Source organism: Herpailurus yagouaroundi, unplaced genomic scaffold (assembly GCF_014898765.1).
Source record: "Herpailurus yagouaroundi ecotype Mexico unplaced genomic scaffold, PumYag 193, whole genome shotgun sequence".
NCBI classification, from domain to species: Eukaryota; Metazoa; Chordata; class Mammalia; order Carnivora; family Felidae; genus Herpailurus; species Herpailurus yagouaroundi.
The window spans coordinates 7190666-7211772 of NW_024412424.1; the positions used below are offsets into that span (position 1 = coordinate 7190666).

General features: G+C 47.6%; 2 protein-coding genes across 6 annotated transcripts in view; both read right to left on the minus strand.

The window, feature by feature from the left end:
- Positions 1-242: 242 nt before the first annotated feature.
- CUNH3orf62 (chromosome unknown C3orf62 homolog) lies at positions 243-6120 on the minus strand. Of its 2 annotated transcripts, XM_040445357.1 has the most exons (4): positions 5766-6120; positions 4981-5401; positions 3966-4057; positions 243-2834 (listed from the first exon to the last, which is right to left on the minus strand). In XM_040445357.1, exons 2-4 carry the CDS (start codon positions 5394-5396, stop codon positions 2569-2571), a joined length of 774 nt encoding a protein of 257 aa, XP_040301291.1. In that variant the 5' UTR covers positions 5397-5401; positions 5766-6120; the 3' UTR covers positions 243-2568. The 2 variants fall into 2 exon arrangements, with proteins under 2 accessions (XP_040301291.1, XP_040301290.1); XM_040445356.1 differs by having other exon boundaries at positions 4981-6120.
- A 130-nt stretch (positions 6121-6250) lies between these two features.
- The window catches only part of USP4 (ubiquitin specific peptidase 4), a 48858-nt gene continuing 34001 nt past the window's right edge, over positions 6251-21107 (minus strand). For 2 of the 4 annotated variants that reach the window (XM_040445352.1, XM_040445351.1), the window contains 9 exons: positions 20079-20270; positions 19059-19147; positions 14012-14239; positions 12453-12523; positions 12072-12190; positions 11535-11684; positions 10396-10499; positions 7375-7463; positions 6251-7016 (listed from right to left, as the gene is read on the minus strand). In XM_040445352.1, the coding sequence (XP_040301286.1) occupies positions 6855-7016; positions 7375-7463; positions 10396-10499; positions 11535-11684; positions 12072-12190; positions 12453-12523; positions 14012-14239; positions 19059-19147; positions 20079-20270 (1204 nt within the window). In that variant the 3' untranslated portion in view covers positions 6251-6854. Of the gene's footprint in view, positions 7017-7374; positions 7464-9634; positions 9819-10395; positions 10500-11534; positions 11685-12071; positions 12191-12452; positions 12524-14011; positions 14240-19058; positions 19148-20078; positions 20271-20879; positions 20977-21107 lie in introns of those variants that run through there. The other 2 variants (XR_005781531.1, XM_040445353.1) reach the window with 2 other exon arrangements.

The following is a 21107-nucleotide window of genomic DNA, read 5'->3' on the forward strand; positions in this document are numbered from 1 at the left end:
ACCTAGAGCTTCTGGTACCGGGGATCAGGCGACTCTCCTGCCAAGGCTCTGTAAGTCCTCCCACTGTGGGTCTAGTTTCTGCTCCAGTTGCTGGGAACTGTGAAGGTCAGCTCTGGGCAGTTAGCTGGTGAGGGATACCCTCAGCTGGCTGGTGGAGTTGGGGGTCTTAAGAAGACATACATGTCCACTGCAGAAAAATTAGAAAATATGGACAAGAAAAAACAAGACAAAACCCCCTTGCCTTCCATAACAATGTCCTGTATATGCTGTGCTCATACACACATTTGTACAAACTTGGGATCAATTGCACTTTCAAAAAATAAATACATTTTAAGTTTTGGAATAACTTTAGATTTACAGGAAAGTTGCAAAGACAGTTTCTATCTACCCTTCACCCAGTTTCCCCTAATGTTAACACCTTACATAACTGAGGCATATTTGTCAAAGCTAAGAAACTAATACATGAACTCCAGCCTTTATTTAGACTTCCCCAGTTTTTCCATTAATGTCTTCTTTCTGTTCCAGGATGTAATCCAGGATACCACACTGTGTTGTAGTCAGAGTGTCTTCACTGGTCTGTGACAGGTTTCAAGTCTTTCCCTGTTCTTCATGACCTTGACAATCTGGAGTGCTGGCCAGGCATCCTGCAGAACGTCCCCCAATCTGGGTTTGTCTGACATTTAGTGTATGATTAGACTGGGGATGAGGGGCTTTGGTAAGAACACGGTAGAGGTGGAGCACCCTTCTCATTGCTCCCTGTGGGGGTGGGTCAGCCACATGACGTCACTGGTGGTGTCACCTTCATCACGTGCTTAAGTGCTGTCAGGCTTCTGCACAGAAATCTGTTTTTCTTTTTCCCTGCTCTGTTCCTTGGAAGGGACTCACTGAGTCTAGCCTGGCCTCAAGGGGTAGTGATGGGAAACAGAGTGGATTAAGCTCCGCCTTCTCTATGGGAGACAATCCACATCAACACTTCATATCTGAACTACACTGTGTTGAGCCCTGGCTTTTTTGGATCCCAAGTAGACCTCTCTCCACGCACACAGCCGCTCTTCACCTGAGCAGTACAGCTGAGGATACTGTGAGCATTATTTTCATTTGCTCCCGTCCTTTTTGCTAAGGGAGAAGAAACTGGTCCCTAACTCTACAAGCGGTGAGTGCTTATTGAGGGTGCCATTCCCTACAGGGACTGAATGTCCTCTGGTTAACCTTGTCCTGCCCTCTGCCCCCCACGGGGCAGTGGTGGTGGCTGCCTTGGCAGGGGAGGCCCATCTCATGAAATGGCCAGAGGCTAGTGGTGCCATTTGCTCTGCTAAGGGGTGGGCATGCAGTCTCCACCTGAGAGCTCGCAGGAATCACCAGACCTGTGTCACCAGCTCTGCAGCCTGCCCTATGCTGAGGTCTCTAGCCTAAAAGATGGCCCGTCAGAGGGGGGCCCTTGGCCACGGGCCTTCCTTCCCGGTTCTCTGGGTTGTTTGGGCTTTGGGTCTTACAACAGCCCCTGTGCCAGCCTCCTCATCCCCATCCTCCCCATATGAGCCCAGAAGGCAGGCACTTCCCTGAGACTCAGTTTCTGGGCATCAAATCTTGCCCAATAGCTTATGTGTCCCAAAAGAACATCATGATTTTAAGACATCTGCTAAAATAGTTTCTGATGATGTCCTTGTCCTTTCTTTCCAGGAGTGTGGCTAGTGCCAGCCCTGTTAGGCTTTTGCTGCTATGCTGACCTCAGGGGAGCAGTGGGCTGGCTCCTCCTTCACTCCCTGCCCATCTTGCCCTAGCAGGGTCATTGCTACAGGGATTCTCTGTGGCCTCCAGGGTCTCCAAGCCTGGAGTGGGATGCATGAAGGTGGGGCATTGGCCCATGGGCAGGACCTATGCTTACCTTTTCATCCCATTGCCCTTGGCTGAGGGCCCAGGGGTCTGATGTGCAGAGTGTGGTGGGGAGGCCTCATGGGAATGTCCTGTCGGGAGGGGACCAGCCTCTCCAACATAACCATGAGGTCCCTGTAGAGGCCTTCAAGCTGAACAGGGGCAGGGCTGGGGGGCACTGATGAGAGGTTGGTCTAGACAAAAGGAGAGAATGGAGCCCATGCAGAGAACAGGCAGCCCTGTGTGGAAAGTGTCAAGGGTGGCAGAGGGCCTGGGGCCACAAGTCTGTGTAGGCTGTGCTGGCCTGAGGGCTGGTCCCAGGGGATGCTCAAAGCTCACCCTGGTTGTGGCCCCAGTACTTACTTATTCAGGGGCCCATGGGAAAATAATACCAGGAGACACAGCAGAGGCCCACACAACCCATACCCGCCTTGGGTACCGGATGTATTCAACATCAATCAAAGACACATTTGAGATGTCAAGAAAAGTGAAAAACAAGTCAACAGTAAGAAACATTTCAAAGCAACAGAAAAAAAAAAAAAAAAAAAAAAAAGAAGGGCTTTCAGATCAAAAAGGGACACAACTAGAAGTTAAAGAGGGTGTGGTAACCCAGATTCTGCCAGCCCACAGTGGCCCACAGTGACACTGATCACTGCCTGAGAGACAGCCTCCTGCTGGAAAGAACCAAAGCCGTCCTTACTCAATTTGGTATTTAAAAGAGGCCATCAAATTGTAGTCCTCTTCCAAGTCCAGCACAGTCTCGACGATACTGTGATCATCAAAAGCCTGCTTGAGGCTGCCAGGCTCTGCATCTGAGGCCTTCTGAGGGCTCTCATCGGAGAGCAGAGCCCAGACCTCCTCCCTGAAGGGCGAGCCTCCGCAGCGGCCACACACACGGCTCAGTGCATTTTCAAATTCTAGCTTCCCAGCCAGTTCTTCAATAGCTCGGATGCTTGCATGGTCTTAAAAATAAGAACATCCAGCATTACAATTCCAGTGAGAGGCTCCCAAAGCCATTTCAGGCACAAGTTAAAAGCCACAAATGGGCACTCACTCTTCAGGGACTGTGCCAAGCCTGGCATTCCCGCCCTGAGGTGGGCAGGCTGCTACAGTAGGTGCCTAATTTTTAGATGGTCTTGATGCCCTCCCTCCCAGCTCCACATTTATTAAGCCCAACTACCTGCCAGTCCCCAAGGAAGGTGTAAGTGGGAGGACACAGAGATGCACAGGCTTGTCTTGGATCTCAGGGAACTCCCTGACCTGCAGGCATGACCAGACATAGTGTGAAAAAAATGGGAGTCTTTTGGGGAATCCAAATGCTTCCTGGGGCTGGCAAGGGTGTGAAAGATGGTGAGCCGAGGCAGGTGACTTCAGCTGCCCTCCTGGGACTACTGGAGGAGACTCTGTCCTCTCACATAGTGGGCTGGCAGGGGTCTTGCTCTGTGGCCTAAAGTGAGTATCCTCCCACCGGGCCTCCCTTTCATCCCCACAACCTGGAGACCCTTCCAGAGACAAGAGCTTCAGGCAGCCCCCAAGGCTATGCATGCCTTAATTAGGGGCTGTTGGTCCACTGTGCGGTGTCAGTCATTTAAAAATAGAACATACCAAAATAAATAAATTAGGTCATGCACAGTTCACACAATGTACAGATGTGTGTGTAGAAAAAAACCTCTGACCGGATGTATAGCACTATGTTAACAGTAGCTTTCTTTGGGTACTGGAATTACAGGGGAGCTTTGGAGATCTTTCCTTCTAATCTTATGTTATCTACCCACTCCACCCTGACCCATCTTTGCCTATGTCCTTGTCTCCAGATCTAAGCTCAACCACCAAGTCCTGGGGAGCCACTGTCCCTTATGTCCAGGGTTTCACTGTAACCAGACATTTATGAAATGACCCATCAGGCTATCGGCTCCATGAGGGCTCTATGCATAGAGCCTGCCCTGGCAAAACAAATCTACCATGTAGATGAATGAGAACTAAGACAGTGGTTTTTTGCTTTGTTTTGTTTTGTTTTAAAGACACCTGCTGACTCAGGAGCCTGCAAGGAGGACCTATCCTGAGGAGAGGACAGACCTGCCCTCTGTACTCACCGATCATATCAAGCAGATCCTTTGTGACCTCTTGGCTAGAATTGCTGAGTGGCATGTTTGAGTCAACCTTCAAATCTTTCTCCATATCTTTCCTGCAACCCCCAGGTAGGAAAAAGAAGAAGAAGAAGAAGAAGAAGAAGAAGAAGAAGAAGAAGAAGAAGAAGAAGAAGAAGAAGAAGAAAAGGTGGAGGATTAGAGCCTCTTTCAAGAAAATATCGTGGGGAACTCAGTGTTAGATAATCTTAAAAACAAAAATACACTGGCAACTTTAAATCAGCTCTTGTGCTGTGTATACAGGACAACTGGAAACTGCTAAATCAGTGAAGTTGACTAATAACAACATCCTAATGACTCACAGGCATCACAGATAGTGCATTAATGAGTATGAATGCCCATATAACATTTGTAGAATTGAATCAACTAAATGGCTTCTTCTTTCTCTGCCTCCATGGAAGCCAAGATGGCAGGACCCTGAAGTTTCATCCCATATGGTCATCCTTTCTCCAAAGCAAGGTGCCTAAAACCAGGCAGTTTAAACCTACCAGGGAGAAGGGTGCCCGACTGGCTCAGTCAGAAGAGCATGTGACTCTTGGTCTCAGGGTGGTGAGTTCAAACCCCACGTTGGGTGTAGAGATTACTTAAATAAACTTTAAAACTACCAGGGAGAAAAAAAGGCCTAGGGGACATCTTAACCCAGTGATGGCCTAAAAAACCGGTGGGGTGGGGTGGGGTGTGGGTGAAGGGAGCAAAAACAAGGATGAAGGCAGGAAGTATCCATTCAGCCTGTCCCTAGTATGGACATTGTTTCTGCAGCATAAAAAATAAAGCATTTTAGAAATCAGGTTCTCTAACATTCAGTATCCCTGTGGGACCTGCAAGGCAGTTTCTAGGACTAGTCTGATGGTCCTAGAGGGGAGGCAAAGGCAGTGCTACAAATTCGATTTGGGGACTTCAGACATTTTCAGAAATGCGATCCCCCTAACTGTAACTTTTTACACTGGCAAACTGGAATCACCTTAGGCTGTCTTTTCTCCAGTTCTCCCCATCTCCCGCAGCTCTCCAAAACTGTCTTTCGGGTGCCCAAATGGAGGAATGCATCAATACGTTTTCCTTACTGGTCAGAGGTTTTCTTTTCGCGCATAAAGCATGTGGCTTTGCATTCATTGGGGCATGGTTTGGAGCAAAGGCAGGGCTCTCTGTCTCAGAAGCACGAGGGACTGGAGCAAAAGGAGCAGGGGAGGAGGAGCAGGCTGCCAGCGGGTGCCTCCTGCAGAGGAGCCGGTGCACAGGGAGGGGGAAGGAGAGCGGCGGCGCGGTATCCTGCTCCAGCCTCTGCTGGTCTGAGCACTCCTGGGAATGACTGACACCTTCAAAGGCTCGGTCAATGGCTGCAGTCAGCTCCTTTCTGCATCTTCTCAGTTTTTCAGACATTTCCCCTAAAAGCGACCACGTCTTTATTATGTAATACATTGTAAATGCACAGAGCATCATGAGTATAACGTTACAGATGAAGTTGCAAACCACCCCTGAAAGGCGCATCTCCTGGAGCTTGATCCACGCCACAGGGCAGAGGCCACAGTAACCCACACTCCAGGTGTGGGGGGCCGGGGGGGGGGGCTTCCTCCCGTGCGGCGGGTGTGGCCCTTGATTCTCGGGAGCCCCAGGGACGCCCGGACCCGCCTCCCCCGGCTCCCGGCCCGCCCGCCCCTGCCGCCCGTCCAGTCATCTCCGCGGCCCCCTCGGCCCTCGCCAGCAGCCCGCAGCCGGCCCTTGGGCGAAGGTCCGAAGCCACGTCCTCACCCAGCAACGCCGCCACACCGCCACCCCCGCCAACGGTCGCCGCGCGTGCACGAGAACGGCGCTCCCGCTCTAAGGTTAAAGGTCAGACAAGAATGCCGGGACGACCACCTAGTTCTTTAAACCCATGGGGCCCAGAGGGGAAGCGAGCTAGCGGGATCCCCGCCTCCCTCCCCCCAGCGAGCCCAATGAGGACTGCGGGCGGGATGGCCTGGGGTTGGGGGGCGGGGTGTGGAGGGGGGCGGGGGGAAGGACCGCCCAGAAGCCGCTGCAGGGGCGATCTCATTTCTTACCAAAGTTGGCAAGAAGGGAAAGGTTCCTGTTCTCCAGCTGACATGGAGAGAAACCGGATGGGCCACCGTACCCAGCAGTTTTGTGAACCGACTTCTTTTAAGTGAGATCTAATAAAAGCTCCACACCGTATCCAACGGTCTCAATTCATCAAGGATGGTGAGGGACGTAACAGAACTGCTAGGTTCCACACGAGATTGCAGGGCAGGAGACCCCAACACCAATTCTTTTCATTTCATTAGGGGGAAGAAAGATGGAAATTCCAAGATGGCTCAAAGGGACACAGAAACGGGCTTCAGTGGCTAATTTTGAGGGAATTACAAACCCATCTCAGTGCACAGCAAGGGAGAAGGGGACAATATCAAGTGAACTTGAGGCTTGGTTTACTGCGGGCAGACTGCTGGGGTGACCAGTAATCAGCACCAGAATAAGAAAATCCAGGAGCTCAGGGCAGCCTCCTGCATGTCTGTCTTCACGGCCACCATACTCCATTACTGTTCCTCTCCATTCTTTGGAATTCACAGGACTTACTCCACTGTGCACCCCCACCCCCTACTTTGCAGCTCCACAGGTCTTACAAGAAATTTCTCACCACCTGCATAAAAAGAAAAATAATTCAGCCTCTTGACATAACCCTTCTGAGCAAACAGGGTCTTTTCTTTTTTTTTTTTTTTTTTTTCTTCTGCTCATAAAAGGGAATTTCCTCATCTGGTTTTTAGACTAGAAGTCTCCAGAGTGTCAAAGCTGTTCTCCTGGGGGATTACACTGGTGCTGTGGGGTGGCAGAGTCACGGAGACAGCATCAGTTGGTGTCCATGCTGCAAGCCTCATCGTCCCCCATGCCCTGCTGTGAGCTGCTTGGGCTCGTCCCTCCCTCAGAGGATCCAGAAAAACTGATGAGTGAAGGTGTCTTATAAAATTCATCATCTCGACGTTGGTAAAATAGCACGTAAGCTGCTTTTGTCTAAAACACAAGAGGGGAAAAGTTCATTCACTGGTTGGAATTACCACCCATTCTCCCCAGCTTTTCTCTCACTGTTCAAAACCCACTCTCAGGCATCTGCCATTGTGCCCTATGCATCCATGCACAGAGGCAACCATGAAGGTGACTGTGCCCAGAGTGGGGAAAGGCCAGTGCCCTATGATAAAACCCAGACAAGAGTCCAGCTTCTCATTTAGGAAGCGTCCCAGAAGGAATGGCAGTCAATTCTTTCTCCACCACACCCAGCTCCCACTGTCACATCAGGATGACCAAATAACCAACCAGCCCAGGAGACTCTACCCATAAAGGTAAGATGAGGAACCAAGTAGAGCCTACTCACCACTATCTGATCCTCGGAGGCCAGGGACACATTGCTATCATCAAAATAATACCATTTCCCATTCAGTTTGTTCTTCGCGTATGCAGTGTCTGCCAAATCAACAAGAAAATACCTCTAGCAATCACCAGAGAACTAATCTGGCTAGTTTATTGCACTGAACAATAAAACTCTAAAAAAATGAAACAATATTCTCACTCATATGTGGAATTTAAGAAACTTAACAGAAGACCATGGGGGAAGGGAAGGAAAAAATAAGTTACAAACAGAGAGAGGCAAACCGTAAGAGACTCTTAAATATAAACAACAAACTGAGGGTTGATGGGGTGTGTGTCGGGGGGGGGTAGGGAGGGAAAATGGGTGATGGGCATCAAGGAGGGCACTTGTTGGGATGAGCACTGGGTGTTGTATGTAAGTGATGAATCATGGGAATCTATCCCCGAAACCGAGAGCACACTGTATACTCTGTATGTTAGCTAACTTGACAATAAATTGTATTTTAAAAAAATGAATAAAACAAAACAAAGACCCTGAAATTAAATTTATAGGTAACAACCAAAAGTCAACTACTTTTTTTGAAATCTATTCTTTTTCAAAAAGGCTCTGAAAGGGTAAAAACAGAGTCATCAGGGACCAAGGCTTTAAACTGTAATTTTGGAGGGTATCTGGGTGGCTCAGTTGGTTAAGCTTCTGACTTCAGCTCAGGTCATGATGGGTTCAAGCCCCGCATCAGGCTGAGTGTGGACAGCTCAGAGCCTGGAGCCTGCTTCTGTCTGTCTGTCTGTCTGTCTCTCCTCCACCCCGCCCCCTCCCCACACTACTTGTACTCTCTCTCAAAATTAAAACATTAAGCAATTTTTTATTAAAAAAAATAATAATAATAGGGGTGCCTGGGTGGCTCAGTCAGTTAAGCATCTGACTTCGGCTCAGGTCATGATCTCATGGTTCACGAGTTTGAGTCCCATGTCGGGCCCTTTGCTGACAGCTCACAGCCTGGAGCCTGCTTTAGATTCTGTGTCTCCCTCTCTCTTTGCCCCTCTCCGCCTCATGCTTTGTCTCTCAAAAATAAATAAATGTAAAAAAAAAAAAAGTTTTTTTTAAACCTGTAATTTGGGGAAACTAATCCAAAAAAATAGAGAAACCCAGTATTAATCTTCAGGATGGCTGTTAAACCATAGCCAAGGGACCCATAAAAGAAGCTGATACTTTTAAGATTTAAGTAAAAATCGCTCTCCCCAACCTGGTTCAGGGAGATGGCTACTACTGCCTCTTCCCGCCTCTTAGAGCCTCTGGGGTAATCCCAGTGAGGGACACTGGGTTTGCAGAGCTGGGATGTGGACAAGATGACTCACAGTTTCAGAGAAAGATCAATCTGAGTCCAAGTTGGTGGCTGGATAACAATGCCTCACGGTGATCTAAGCATTTACCACAGCCAACACTTCCTGTCTTGATTTTATACTATTCCCCAGCAGGATGTGTTTACAACAGCAATCCCAGCAGCAATGACCAATTCCCAGACTCTATGAAATGACAGACTCTAACGGAGGACTGGTTACTAGTCTCCAACCGCCGCGTGACTTTGGGCCAGCCGTTTAGCTATTCCTTATCAGAGTGCCTGCACAAAGCGGGGGCGAAGAACATAAGGAAAAGGTGCCGAGGGCCTGTTCCCACTGTCCATGCTTGGCATAACAGCAACAATGGTGGTTCTCGATCCTGGAGTTCCAAGTGTGGACCCAATGTGGGTTCACACACCACCAGCCTGAGCTTATGGATGAGAACACTGAAGGATACGGAGGCTAAGAAAGTTGCTCAAGTGGTATGTTTATATACTAAAATAGCACTTAAAAGTATCATTTTTTTAAAGTAAATTCATTTGACATTTATGAACACAGATACCAAAATTAGTTTGGGGAGGAAAAAAGTTGCAGGAAGTGTTGCAGGGTATGATGTGATCAGAGGTCACCGATAGCCATTCCAGTCAACCCCAATTTTCAAACAGGCGCAGTTTTTATTTCCCAGCCTCTCCTACAGCTAGATGTAGCCATGTGCCCAGTTATAGCCAATGAGATGTACGTAGAGGAGTTAAGGGAGATTTCTGGGAAGCTGGCTTAAAGGGGAAGGTTGTGCCCCTTTTCCTTTTCTTCTGATGGCCTGGAATGTAGACATGAGGGCTGGACACTGAGCAGCCGTCCCAGCCATGAGGTTATACAGTAAAAACGGAGGGGCAGGAAAGCAGACTGTTGGACCAACAGAAAAAGCTTACCCGTACAGGGGAGAAGACTGGGGCTTAGGGCAGTTCTGTAATCTGCTGTGAATATAAAAGGAACTGATATCTCCCATGGTGTCATCTCTAGGGTCCTAACGTTGGGTGTAGTGGCAGTTGGCATGGTGCAGATGCAGCAGAAACAGGAGGAAACCCAGCTCTTGACTTCAACATCACTAACACCCTTCCACAAACAACAAAATATAAGTCTTTTCATTATAAAAGTAAACCTACACATTCCAGACATTTTGGAAAATAAAGTAGAGCAAAGGGAAGGTTTCCTTGTTTTGCTTTAACGTAATTGTGGCACTAGTTCCTGCAATGACGCAGGCTGAACACGTCACAGGCATTTCCCCGTGATCATTAATTTTATTTTGCAACGGCTGTACACTCTTCCATCAAGTGTGTGGACAGTAGTGCCAACTGTGGGTCAGCAATCCTGATACGAATTTTTCACTGTTATAAACAGGTGAATATCTTTGTGCATAAAGCTTTTTCCCAATGTCAAGTACTTTCCTCAGGATAGATTCCCAGAGGTGGGATTATCGGATTCAAGAATACAAAGACAAAAAAAGAAAAAGAAAAAAAAAGACAGAATGGAGAAGCAGCAGTTTGGACCAAACCTGAAACCTTGACACTGGAGGCGTGAGGTGCTGTGTAAATAAAGTACTTAGGGCAGTGCGTGGCACACAGGAAGAGGCTGGTGAGAGACTGGCTGAGGGCATTTCAACATCTCGGAGGAAGCAGATGCCAGTACTTACAGTGGCCAACCCCCATGGCTCCATAATGATTAGACACGGCAATGAGGTCGTACACATAAGGCCTTGCTGACAGGTCACACACAAACTCGGACATGTTCAGAGCTCTGAGCACAAAACACAAAAATGGCCTTTAATACATTAAACTCAGAGAAAGAAGTCAGAGTAACCCAGCAATCCCTTTTATGCAACAGGCTAGAACATAGGAAAGCACTCAAAAACTAACTGCAGAAGGAAGGAAGGGAACAGGCCACAGCGGCAGGGGACCCAGGGTCTTGTTCTGAGCACCAAGATGTTCAGGCTGGAGAGAAGTCGCCTGGCTAACTCTGGCCCCAGACCAGGCGAGGAAGGGCTCTATGCACAGACAGGAGGGCTGCAGCAACTATGTAGAAATGGCTGTCAGTATCCAAATTCTAGCTGGTGCCATAAAAATTTAAGCTAAATGCCAAAACAGGTCCCAGAAAACTTTTCCCCCCAATATTTTATTTTGAAAATTTCAAACATAAAGAAAAGTTGAATGAACTTTACAACAAATACTCATGTAGCTACCACCTAGGTTCTCCCACTGACACGTCTATACTTCATTGTCTATCTACCTCTAGTCCCACTACCCGGGAAACACTCTAAAATCTGCATTTTGTGGACAAACTCTTATTTGGTTGACTTATTTTCCTGCGTCAGTTATGCTCTGCATCCTGGGACCTGAGGACACTAGTAGACAGCCAGTCCCACTCTCTACCCGGGGACAGGACAGGACAGGAGGCTCTGCGTCCCCACCTGCAGCCCAATTTTCCTCAGCAGACTATGCTCCAGTTACTTTGTAGCCCTGTTAACGAGACTCGGCCCTGCATTTGTGCTGTCCAGCTTAGCCCAGGCTCCCTGGGACCAATGACAGATGGGATGACCAGTTCAGTCAGGCGGCAGCAATGATCAGCATCACCCTGAACCTGGGAAGCGCTTCTGTTGGAGAATCTTTTCCCCAAACGCGGGAGGATGGGGAGAGGGGGTGAGCCAAAGTCTAAGGGCCCAGACCCAAGCAAACATCCTAATGCAGAAAAGTCTTTGGTGGCAAAACCCTTAGCCAATCAGTGGCTAGGTTTCTCGCCTACTTTTTAATTTTCCTAAGAACACTCAGGACCCACCTGACGGGGAATTCCACAACGGTGTCGAGCTTATCCCTCCAGTATCTATTGTAGGAGAAACGTTTGAGGTGGACCACCAAGATCTTCGGCAAGGACCACAGGTCAAATTTCTTTGTGGCCTGTTGATGCTTCTTACAGTTGGGACAGTACCTGCAGAGAAAAGAGAAATCTCCACTTAGCGGGGGGCCAGGGAGCCAGGGCCACCTGGGCACCCAAGCATGAAGGCACAGCCACAATCCCCTAATGTCTTTTCTTGCACTCAGCACGGGCTGCTTCAGTGCAGCGTGTGTGTGTGTGTGTGTGTGTGTGTGTGTGTGTGTGTGTGTGTGTCTAAGCCACCTTCCTAAATAGGAAGATGGCTTTCTCAGTCTGGAAAACACAATTTGCACAGAAAGACTGTGATATAGGGACAGCCACGTCACAGCCATGTGATAAGTGACACATCTCCTCCCAAAAGGGTTTTTGTGTACAGATGGCCCCAGCAGATCTCAGTCCAGGGTGCACGGGTGTCCCTGCCCAGACTGGGGTGCCACGTACCAGGGGTCATGCTCCCCAAGGGTCTCCATGGTGGTGAAGAGCTCGATGCAGTCTCTCAGCGCCACCGCGGTCTTCTTCTTCTTCTGAGGCTGCAACATGCTCACGTGCTTCTCATAGGCCTGTGGGGGACAAAGTGCGGACTTCTGTTGGGAAATAGGAGTCCTAACCCCATTAAGCCACAACCTCCCAAGCTCCCATCCCTGGAATATAATGCACTTTCTGGAGCCTCTGAACATATAATGACAAAATCTTTAAGTGCTTTCCATTCTCGATCCGAAGTAGAATTTGTCAAATTGCTGGGGAACTGGGGTGAGTGACCTGAATACACAGCCAGAGCAGAAGCCAGCATGTACCACTGACCAGGAGTCCCCAGTCACCTACCTCAGATTCTTGCTCATCATAATAAAGGCTCCGGGTCTCACTGTCCCAATCGATGGCCAGTGTGGATCGAGCTGTGGAGGAGGACCAACGTGTCACTTATAACTGAACAGCCAACAACAGGAGAGGCTCTTCAGGTGACAGGAGTGACAAGAAAACACTCAGGCTTCATCATCAACACCTGCTCACCTATCACCAGCCACTGCCAAGAGCAATGCTTTGCCTTGAGCCAGCCTACTCTGAACCCCGGGACCCCCAAAACCTTTGGCAAAGATTTCCTCAATGTCACAGTAAGTTCCAAAGGCTCTAACTATATAAGGATACTGAAAGAACATAGATCAAGATGAAGTTACAGCAACCAGATTTACCCTCCCACCTTAACCCATGAGAAAACCTGACAAAATAATAAAGTGGTTTTGAAATGAGGGATATTAGGTGGAGCAAGTGTGCTATCCCCAAGGGGAGAAAAACAAAAAAGGTGATGCCTAGGGGCCCCTGGGTGGCTCAGTTGGTTAAGTGTCCGGCTTCGGCTCAGGTCATGATCTCACGGTTCGCGAGTTCGAGCCCCACGTTGGGCCCTTTGCTGACAGCTCAGAGCCTGGAGCCTGCTTCGGATTCTGTGTCTCCCTGTCTCTGCCCCTCCCCTGGTTGCTCGCTCTCTCTCTCTCAAAAATAAATGAACATTAGAAAAAAAAATTTAAAAAAAAGGAAAAAGATGATCCCTACACTGCCCAGCTCACTGCCCGCACTTTCCAGGCCACAGCTTGCGAGAGAGGGGGAAGGAGACGGAAAGATTGAAGGGGAGAGTCAAAGACTAGAATTCAAGAAGCTGGCTAGAATATGCAAGGCCTTGTACAAGAGGAGGCGGCCACACAGAGAGGAAGGAGCTGCAGGGACACACAGAGAGAGAGAGAGACACAGAGACCCAGAAACACATTGGTAAAGCTGTTCTTGAAACCAATTTTTTAAAGAAATGTAACAAAAAAGAAAGAGGGAAAGGACAGTGTGCTCATTTCTTTGCCAATGAAGGAGACACGGAGATGCTTCTAGGCAGGGGTCTTCACCGTCCTCTTGTGCTCTCCGTACATCCCGTGTAGGTGCCTCTTCTGTCTGCACATCAGCCCCCATTACAGGCTCCAGCTAACAGCCTACACAACCCATGACCATGGGTCACATTTCATGCGTAGTCTTATGGAACAAAAGAAATCAGCATTTAGCCAGCCTCATTAAGTGACATGGCTCTGGCAAAATGCTGCCAGAGGTACGAGAAGTGTTAGCAACCCAGAGCGAAGGTCCTGAGGGTGGTGGCAGTGAAGGGAGAGCTCACTTCCATCCAAAGTCATCAAGGGCCAAAGAGAAAAGCCTGACAAGACGGCCAGGGCAGGAGGGGTGAGGTCTCTGAAACTAAGGAACTTTAAGCCAAGGACCACACAAACATCTGTTCCTGGAGCTACAGGAAGATGGCAAAAGCCCAGTGCAGTGAGTGCTGAGCGCAAACGGGATTTTCAAATGGATCCTAAGCCCCCAAATGCCCAGTTTGAAAAGTCAAAGAAAGTGCTTACAATTGAGTTTAAGTAGTTTTCCATCAGTTGCAAGGGAATTTATATCAGCTGTTCCGTAGGAGTTCACGAGGCTGAAGGTAAAAAGCCTTTTCGGGCAGGACTGGCCTTTGACCTTCTTTTGGGTGGTCTCCCCACAGTCATTTCCCAGCTCGTCCTCCCCACTGCCTTCTGTGTCTGAAAGTTGCTCTCTGCCTTCGTCCTGATGCTCCATTTCTTCTTCATCTTCTCCTGGCATACAATGAAAACCAATGTGTATATAAATTGCCACCATTTTGATGTTGAAAATTTTACTTCATGTTTAACTACAGTGCTTCCTTCCAGATTTTGTCCTGTTTGTGTGAAACTACACCTAGCCCTTCACAAGGTACCAAAATTCCTGTGTGACCCTCACAAGCTGGTTGAGACAGGCAAAGTGGGCACTGCTAATCTGTGATGAGGAAGCACAGGCCTAGGAAGACTCAGTGACACTCCCAAAGGTACACAATGTGGTCAGCAAGCCCACCTGTCCTAAATTTGGGCCCCTCAACACTCGAGTACTTTACTGGGTTTCAACCCACATCCTCTGACTCTTTCAACTTCATCACTTGACCCACAGAGAGAAAAGGGAAAAAACGAGAAGCCAAGAAGACAGTTTGGTTGAGAAACACAATTTAAAAGACAATTAAGGGGCACCTGGGTGGCTCAGTTGGTTAAGCGCCCAACTTTGGCTCAGGTCATGATTTCAGTTTGTGAGTTTGAGCCCCACATCAGGCTGTCTGCTGTCAGCAAAGAGCCCACTTTGGATCCTCTGTCCCCCTCTTTCTCTACCTCTCCCCCACTCACACACACACACACACACACACACACACACACACACACACACTCTCAAAATAAAAGTCAATTAAAAAATATTATGATCACAAATATTAAGCAAAAGTCTTCAGTTCTTCTACAAGAAGCAGGCTGACTGTCCCTTCAACAAGTAGTCAGAGATTGAATGTCTCTCAGGTACAGGTGCCATGCTGGTGGGTCCCAGTGAACACAGCAGACAGGATCCTGCCCACTTTTTTTTTTCTCTTTATTCATCGGAGATTGCTGAGCTTCAATAATTTTTTTTAAGTTTTTTTTTTTTTTTTTAGTAATCTTTGCACCTAATGTGGGGCTTGAACTCAGACTCCAAGATCAAGAGTTGCATGCTCTTTACTGAGCCAGCCAGGTGCCTCTCAAGAGTTTTAATAGGCATTCTACACACATATGCTGATGAGTAAATTTCCCAGGCATTTCCAGAGAACTGGTATATGGGACTGCAATAAAAAGATCCATAAACATATTCATTGTAGGGGCGCCTGGGTGGCTCGGTCGGTTGGGCGTCTGACTTCGGCTCAGGTCACGATCTCGCAGTTCGTGAGTTCGAGCCCCGCGTCGGGCTCTGTGCTGACAGCTCAGAGCCTGGAGCCTGTTTCAGATTCTGTGCCTCCCTCTCATTCTGTCCCTCCCCCACTTACGCTCTGTCTCTCTCTCTCTCTCTCTCAAAAATAAATAAACATTAAAAATAAGAAAATAACGGGGCGCCTGGGTGGCTCAGTCGGCTGAGCATCCGACTTCAGCTCAGGTCATGATCTCACAGTTCGTGACTTCAAGTCCTGCGTCAGGTTCTGTGCTGACAGCTTGGAGCCTGGAGCCTGTTTCAGATTCTGTGTCTCCCTCTCTCTCTGCCCCTCCCCCGCTCATGCTCTGTCTCTCTTTCTGTCAAAAATAAATAAAAATTAAAAAAAAAAAATAACATAAAATATGAAGTTTACATACTGGGGAAATAGTAGACATGGACACTCTGAGGAAAACAGGATGTTGTACATAAAAATCCTCTTTTTCTTAGACAGTCTGCTGTGGGAGTGTTCATAAGGAAAGACAAGTCAGGCCCAGGACAACGCAGCAGTTTCCTCTCAGGCCACAAGAACAACATAGCCATGGATGAGGGCGGGCCACGCACCCCTACTGGCACCCTTCCGAAACAGCCAGCTGGCACAAGACCACAAGCCCAGCCCTCATGGACTTTCCTTTTCCAATCAGCCCACTTGGCTCCTGAGGCACTGGCACTGCCGCTTTTACACCTAGGTGAACCTGCCCCGCTCCCAGACCAGCAGGTGAGACCCTGCCCTACCTGCTACCTGTCTGACAGGGACACAGAAAAGCCTGCGTCCACCCCACTCAGTAAACAAACAGAGCCCTAAAACTATAAGAACTCCATCCCTGGTTGTACCACTGGCTATCAGCTCCTTGGAAAATCTCAGGAAACTTATGCTAATGCAGTCAGAATTAAATACAGTGAGTGTATATAACAGGAAGAGAATAGAAAACAGAGTCCACTGAAAGCAACTACCCAAGATCAGGAGAATCAGGAGACAGCCACCATAGGCCTGACAAGAAGCCATGGCAGTAAAAACATTAGAAGTATTTCACAACATTAAATAGGGTTTGAAGTCTATTTGCCAAGACTCAGTTAAAGGAGTCAAAAGAAGGCAGTAATTCTCCCTGAACAGGAGACTGACAAATGCAATATCTAAAAAGCTAGGCTAAATATAAGAACAGCAAATACTGACATGGTGTTATTATTAATCGTGCATCTATTATGTGCCAGGTACTTTAACCCACATTACCTAATAAATTGTAACCTTGGGGCACCTGGATGGCTCAGCTGGTTAAGTGTCCAACTCCTGATTTGGCTCAGGTCATGATCTCACAGTTGTGAAATGAAGCCCCACATCAGGCTCTATGCTGGGCATGGAGCCTGCTTGAAATTCTCTCTCTCCCTCTGCCAATCCCCACTCTTCAAAAAAAAACAAAAAACAAAAAAACACCAAAAAACCTGTAACCTCAAATCTGTGAAGCAGACGTCATCATCCCATTCTGCAGATGCGTGAACCAAGGTTCAGAGGAAGGAGGTGACTTGTCCCACACTTTGAGCTAGAAATCACAGTGCTTTAACTGCCAGAGCACCAAAAACCTATGCGTCTCCCAGGGTCTGCTCGAGACTGTCATGACCACCCTGACATCTCTGCTTGTGGGACCTGGACACAAAACACCCTCTTGTTCATCCCTAGTGGAAGAACATGATATTCTGGGCAAGAATCAGAATATAATACTCAACATCACTCATCATCAGGGAAATACAAATCAAAACCACAATGAGATACCACCTCACACCTGTCAGAATGGCTAACATCAACAACTCAGGCAACAACAGATGTTGGCGAGGATGCGGAGAAAGAGGATCTCTTTTGCACTGCTGGTGGGAATGCAAACTGGTGCAGCTACTCTGGAAAACAGTATGGAGGTTCCTCAAAAAATTAAAACTAGAACTACTCTACGACCCAGCAATTGCACTACTAGGTATTTATCCAAGGGATATAGATATGCTGTTTCGAAGGGACACATGCACCCCCATGTTTATAGCAGCACTATCAACAACAGCCAAAGTATGGAAAGAGTCCAAATGTCCATCGATGGATGAATGGATAAAGAAGATGTAGTATGTATATACAACAGAGTATTACTCGGCAATCAAAAAGAATGAAATCTTGCCATTTGCAACTACGTGGATGGAACTGGAGGGTATTATGCTAAGTGAAATTAGTCACAGAAAGACAAAAATGGTATGAGTTCACTCATATGAGGACTTTAAGAGACAAAACAGATGAACATAAGGGAAGGGAACCAAAAAAAAAACAGGGAGGGGATCATATTCTCTTAAATATGGAGAACAAACAGAGGGTTACTGGAGGGGTTGTGGGAGGGGGGATGAGCTAAATGAGAAAGGGGAATTAAGGAATCTACTCCTGAAATCGTTGTTGCACTGTATGCTAACTAATTTGGATGTAAATTTAAAAATTAAGTTAATAAAAAAAAAATGGCAAAAAAAAAAAAAAGAGTATGACTAGAATAAACAGTAAACCTAAAATACTCACAATGTGCAGTATCTGGTGAGGACAGAGCCTTGTGAGCATTATTTTTAATGTCAAGTCTCACTTTCAAAGACTGTGCACATCTTGGAGAAATCTGGGCATTTGGATTTGTAATTGAAAATTTATGGCACTAATTTGGAGAACATTTGCGGTTATATAGTGATAAACCCACTAAGTCGCCTAGGCCCCCAAAAGGGTAACCACCACAATGCAGTTCAGACACAGCTCCTCAGTCAGGGATAAGCTTGTGAGCACTTGGACATGAGAGAATGGCGAGGGCTCTGGGTTTCCTGCAATGAGCCTTATCCTACTGCTTTGTAGACTGTGGCTCTCTTTGCTGCCACAGATGGAGCTCTCTAGAGTCAGCTATTACCTGTAGCTTCCTGGGCAGAAAGAAACACTCAAGAGAGGGGCGCCTGGGTGGCGCAGTCGGTTAGGCGTCCGACTTCAGCCAGGTCACGATCTCGCGGTCCGTGAGTTCGAGCCCCACGTCAGGCTCTGGGCTGATGGCTCAGAGCCTGGAGCCTGTTTCCGATTCTGTGTCTCCCTCTCTCTCTGCCCCTCCCCCATTCATGCTCTGTCTCTCTCTGTCCCAAAAATAAATAAACGTTAAAAAGAAAAAAATTAAAAAAAAAAAAAAAAAAGAAAAGAAACACTCAAGAGAAACTCTCTGCCCTCTGATTGGCTGGCCAGGACTCCTGTCCTCCCCAGAGGCAGTGCCACATCAGAGTGGTGGACGGCAAGAGCCAACCTAATAGCTCTGCAGACAGAAGCCAAGTCATGGAGGCAGTCAAGTGCCAGATAAGCACCCACTGCAATCCCAACACACCTCATGATCCTGCGCAAGTCACCGAGTCCTGTCAGTCTCACTCTGCCTGAGGTGAAACACAGCCTACATGTCTAAGAAGATTCCATGAGGCGCTGAAGTTGGACAACATGCGCTGGCAGCACGGAGTGGTACATCGGGGCTCCCAGATCTGCTCTCTAGCCAGAGCCCCCACCCAGCCTTAGAGCCTCCCTCTCCCGTGTGTACAACACCTTTGGAAGAAGAGGGAGGTCAGGAGGGATTTGGTCAGTCACAGCCCCACAGCGTGGCGAGCGCTCACCTTCACAGCTGCCCCTGGAGCCATTGCAGGCCCCCGGCTCCAAGGGCGAGCTGCCAGACTCATCAGGCAAAGGCTGTTTTATATAGCGGCTTGAAAAAAAGGAAAAAAAAAGAACGATGTGTTAGCTATAACATTTACCTGTTTTTCTCCACTATTCAGCTAGAAGTAGTTCACAACTGATATACTCCCAGCTATTCACAAAGCAATTCAGGTAAATAAAGGGGCTTTAAAAGCATGTGATTGTCAACACTTTAGATATTGAGGGGAACCCAAAAGATAAGATGTCTAAGTACTAAGTCGCCGAAGACTCCGAGTCTTCCATGAATGCTTGTTTCAAATCTTCTATGAAGGTCACATGGCATCACCATTAGAAAAATATTTCCCAGGAACATTAATTACCAGCTTCAGAATGATCGTGAAGCTACTTCAGAAATTGTATTCTGACACAAACTGCCCTCAAAACACTAGACTGCCTGCACCCAGTGACTGACAAATGTGACAGACATGATTCTAGGAACCCCAGAGAAGTCTTAGGTGACAGTATCATGATGCTTAAGATGTGGCAGATGGGGGGCACCTGGGTGGCTCAGTGGGTTGAGTGCCTGACTTCAGCTCAGGTCATGATCTCAAGGTTCATGAGTGTAAGCCCACGTTGGGCTCTGTGCTAATAGCTCAGAGCCTGGAGCCTGCTTCCGATTCTGTCTCTCTCCGCCCCTCCCCCACTTGTGTGTATGCACGCGTGCGCTCTCTCTCAAAAATAAATAAGCTGTAAAAAAAAAAGAAACTACAACCCAAAAAACAATGTAAGACCCCTTAAAAAAAAAAAAAAAAAAAAAAAAAAGATGTGCCAGGTGCCCCTTCCCAACAGCACCTGTCCTGGCCCTTTGGGGGCAGGCCCAACTGCATTTTCACAGGATTAAGCACGTGGGACCAGCACAGGGACACTGCATGGGGAGTCACCACTATGACCAGGCCCGTCTTGATTTTAAATAACAAGCAAAATGCATTTCTGTCACCAACCTGATACGCTCACAAACAGCCTGGTACAAAGACTCAAGGGTTAGCTTGTGCTTGGGAACAGAAACCAGCAGTGGCTGTCCATACAGCACTGCCCCGGAAGAAGTGCTCGACGGCCTGGACTTCCTTTCCCTGAAGTAGACTGGAAGTGTGACACACTCAGAGCCATCAGCGGAGGTGCTGCAGACCTCGTACCTGTGTCAATCACACAAGAGGGCACCTTCAGCAGCAGGCCATCATGAGCAACGGAGATCTGAGCTGCAGCTACATGGTGGCCAGGACTGTGGTTACTGGGACAAATCATACTTTAGCATAAAAGGTGGATAAGCCATTTCCAAGAAGATTCTGGAAGCTGGGTCAGGAATCCCAAGGATCACTATCAGCAAAATGTGAATCTATGCAACCTGGGACTCGGGGATAATGTGATTCTCCTTCCCCCAACCATGGCCTCAACTCTGTGGTCCTTTGAATGGGACTCAACACAGATGACAGCTGTCATCGGGACCATCACTGCAGACATAAAGGCACAGGAAGGGGGAGGCCTGGCCACCAAGTTCATCTTCTGTCACCAAGGAGCTCAACTTTTGAAGTGCTATAAAATCAAATATTGTACAAGAATGTATACCTAGAATATTACGCAAAGATGCTTTCTTTCAAATGAGGAAGCAAATTTATAAAACTAATTGTTTGCTATCTTTGTTCAAAAACATTGAAGTAAAAGAACCATATTTAATTTTTTAAAAATTAGAGATAACCAAAGAAAATGCTAAATATAAATCAATGATTTTGAAAAATGTGTCTTACTTAGTGAATACATGGGATTGAGGAGATTTATAGATGTTTTATCCTGGAACAGATGTTACCAAAATTGCTGGCAACCGACTGTAGTCTTTCCCTCTTCCTATAGGGGGAGACACAAACTTACTGATTCAATTTTTGAAAACTATAAACACAAACATACACACACACACACACACACACACACACACACACACACACATACACACACACACACAACCCTCCCCAGATACC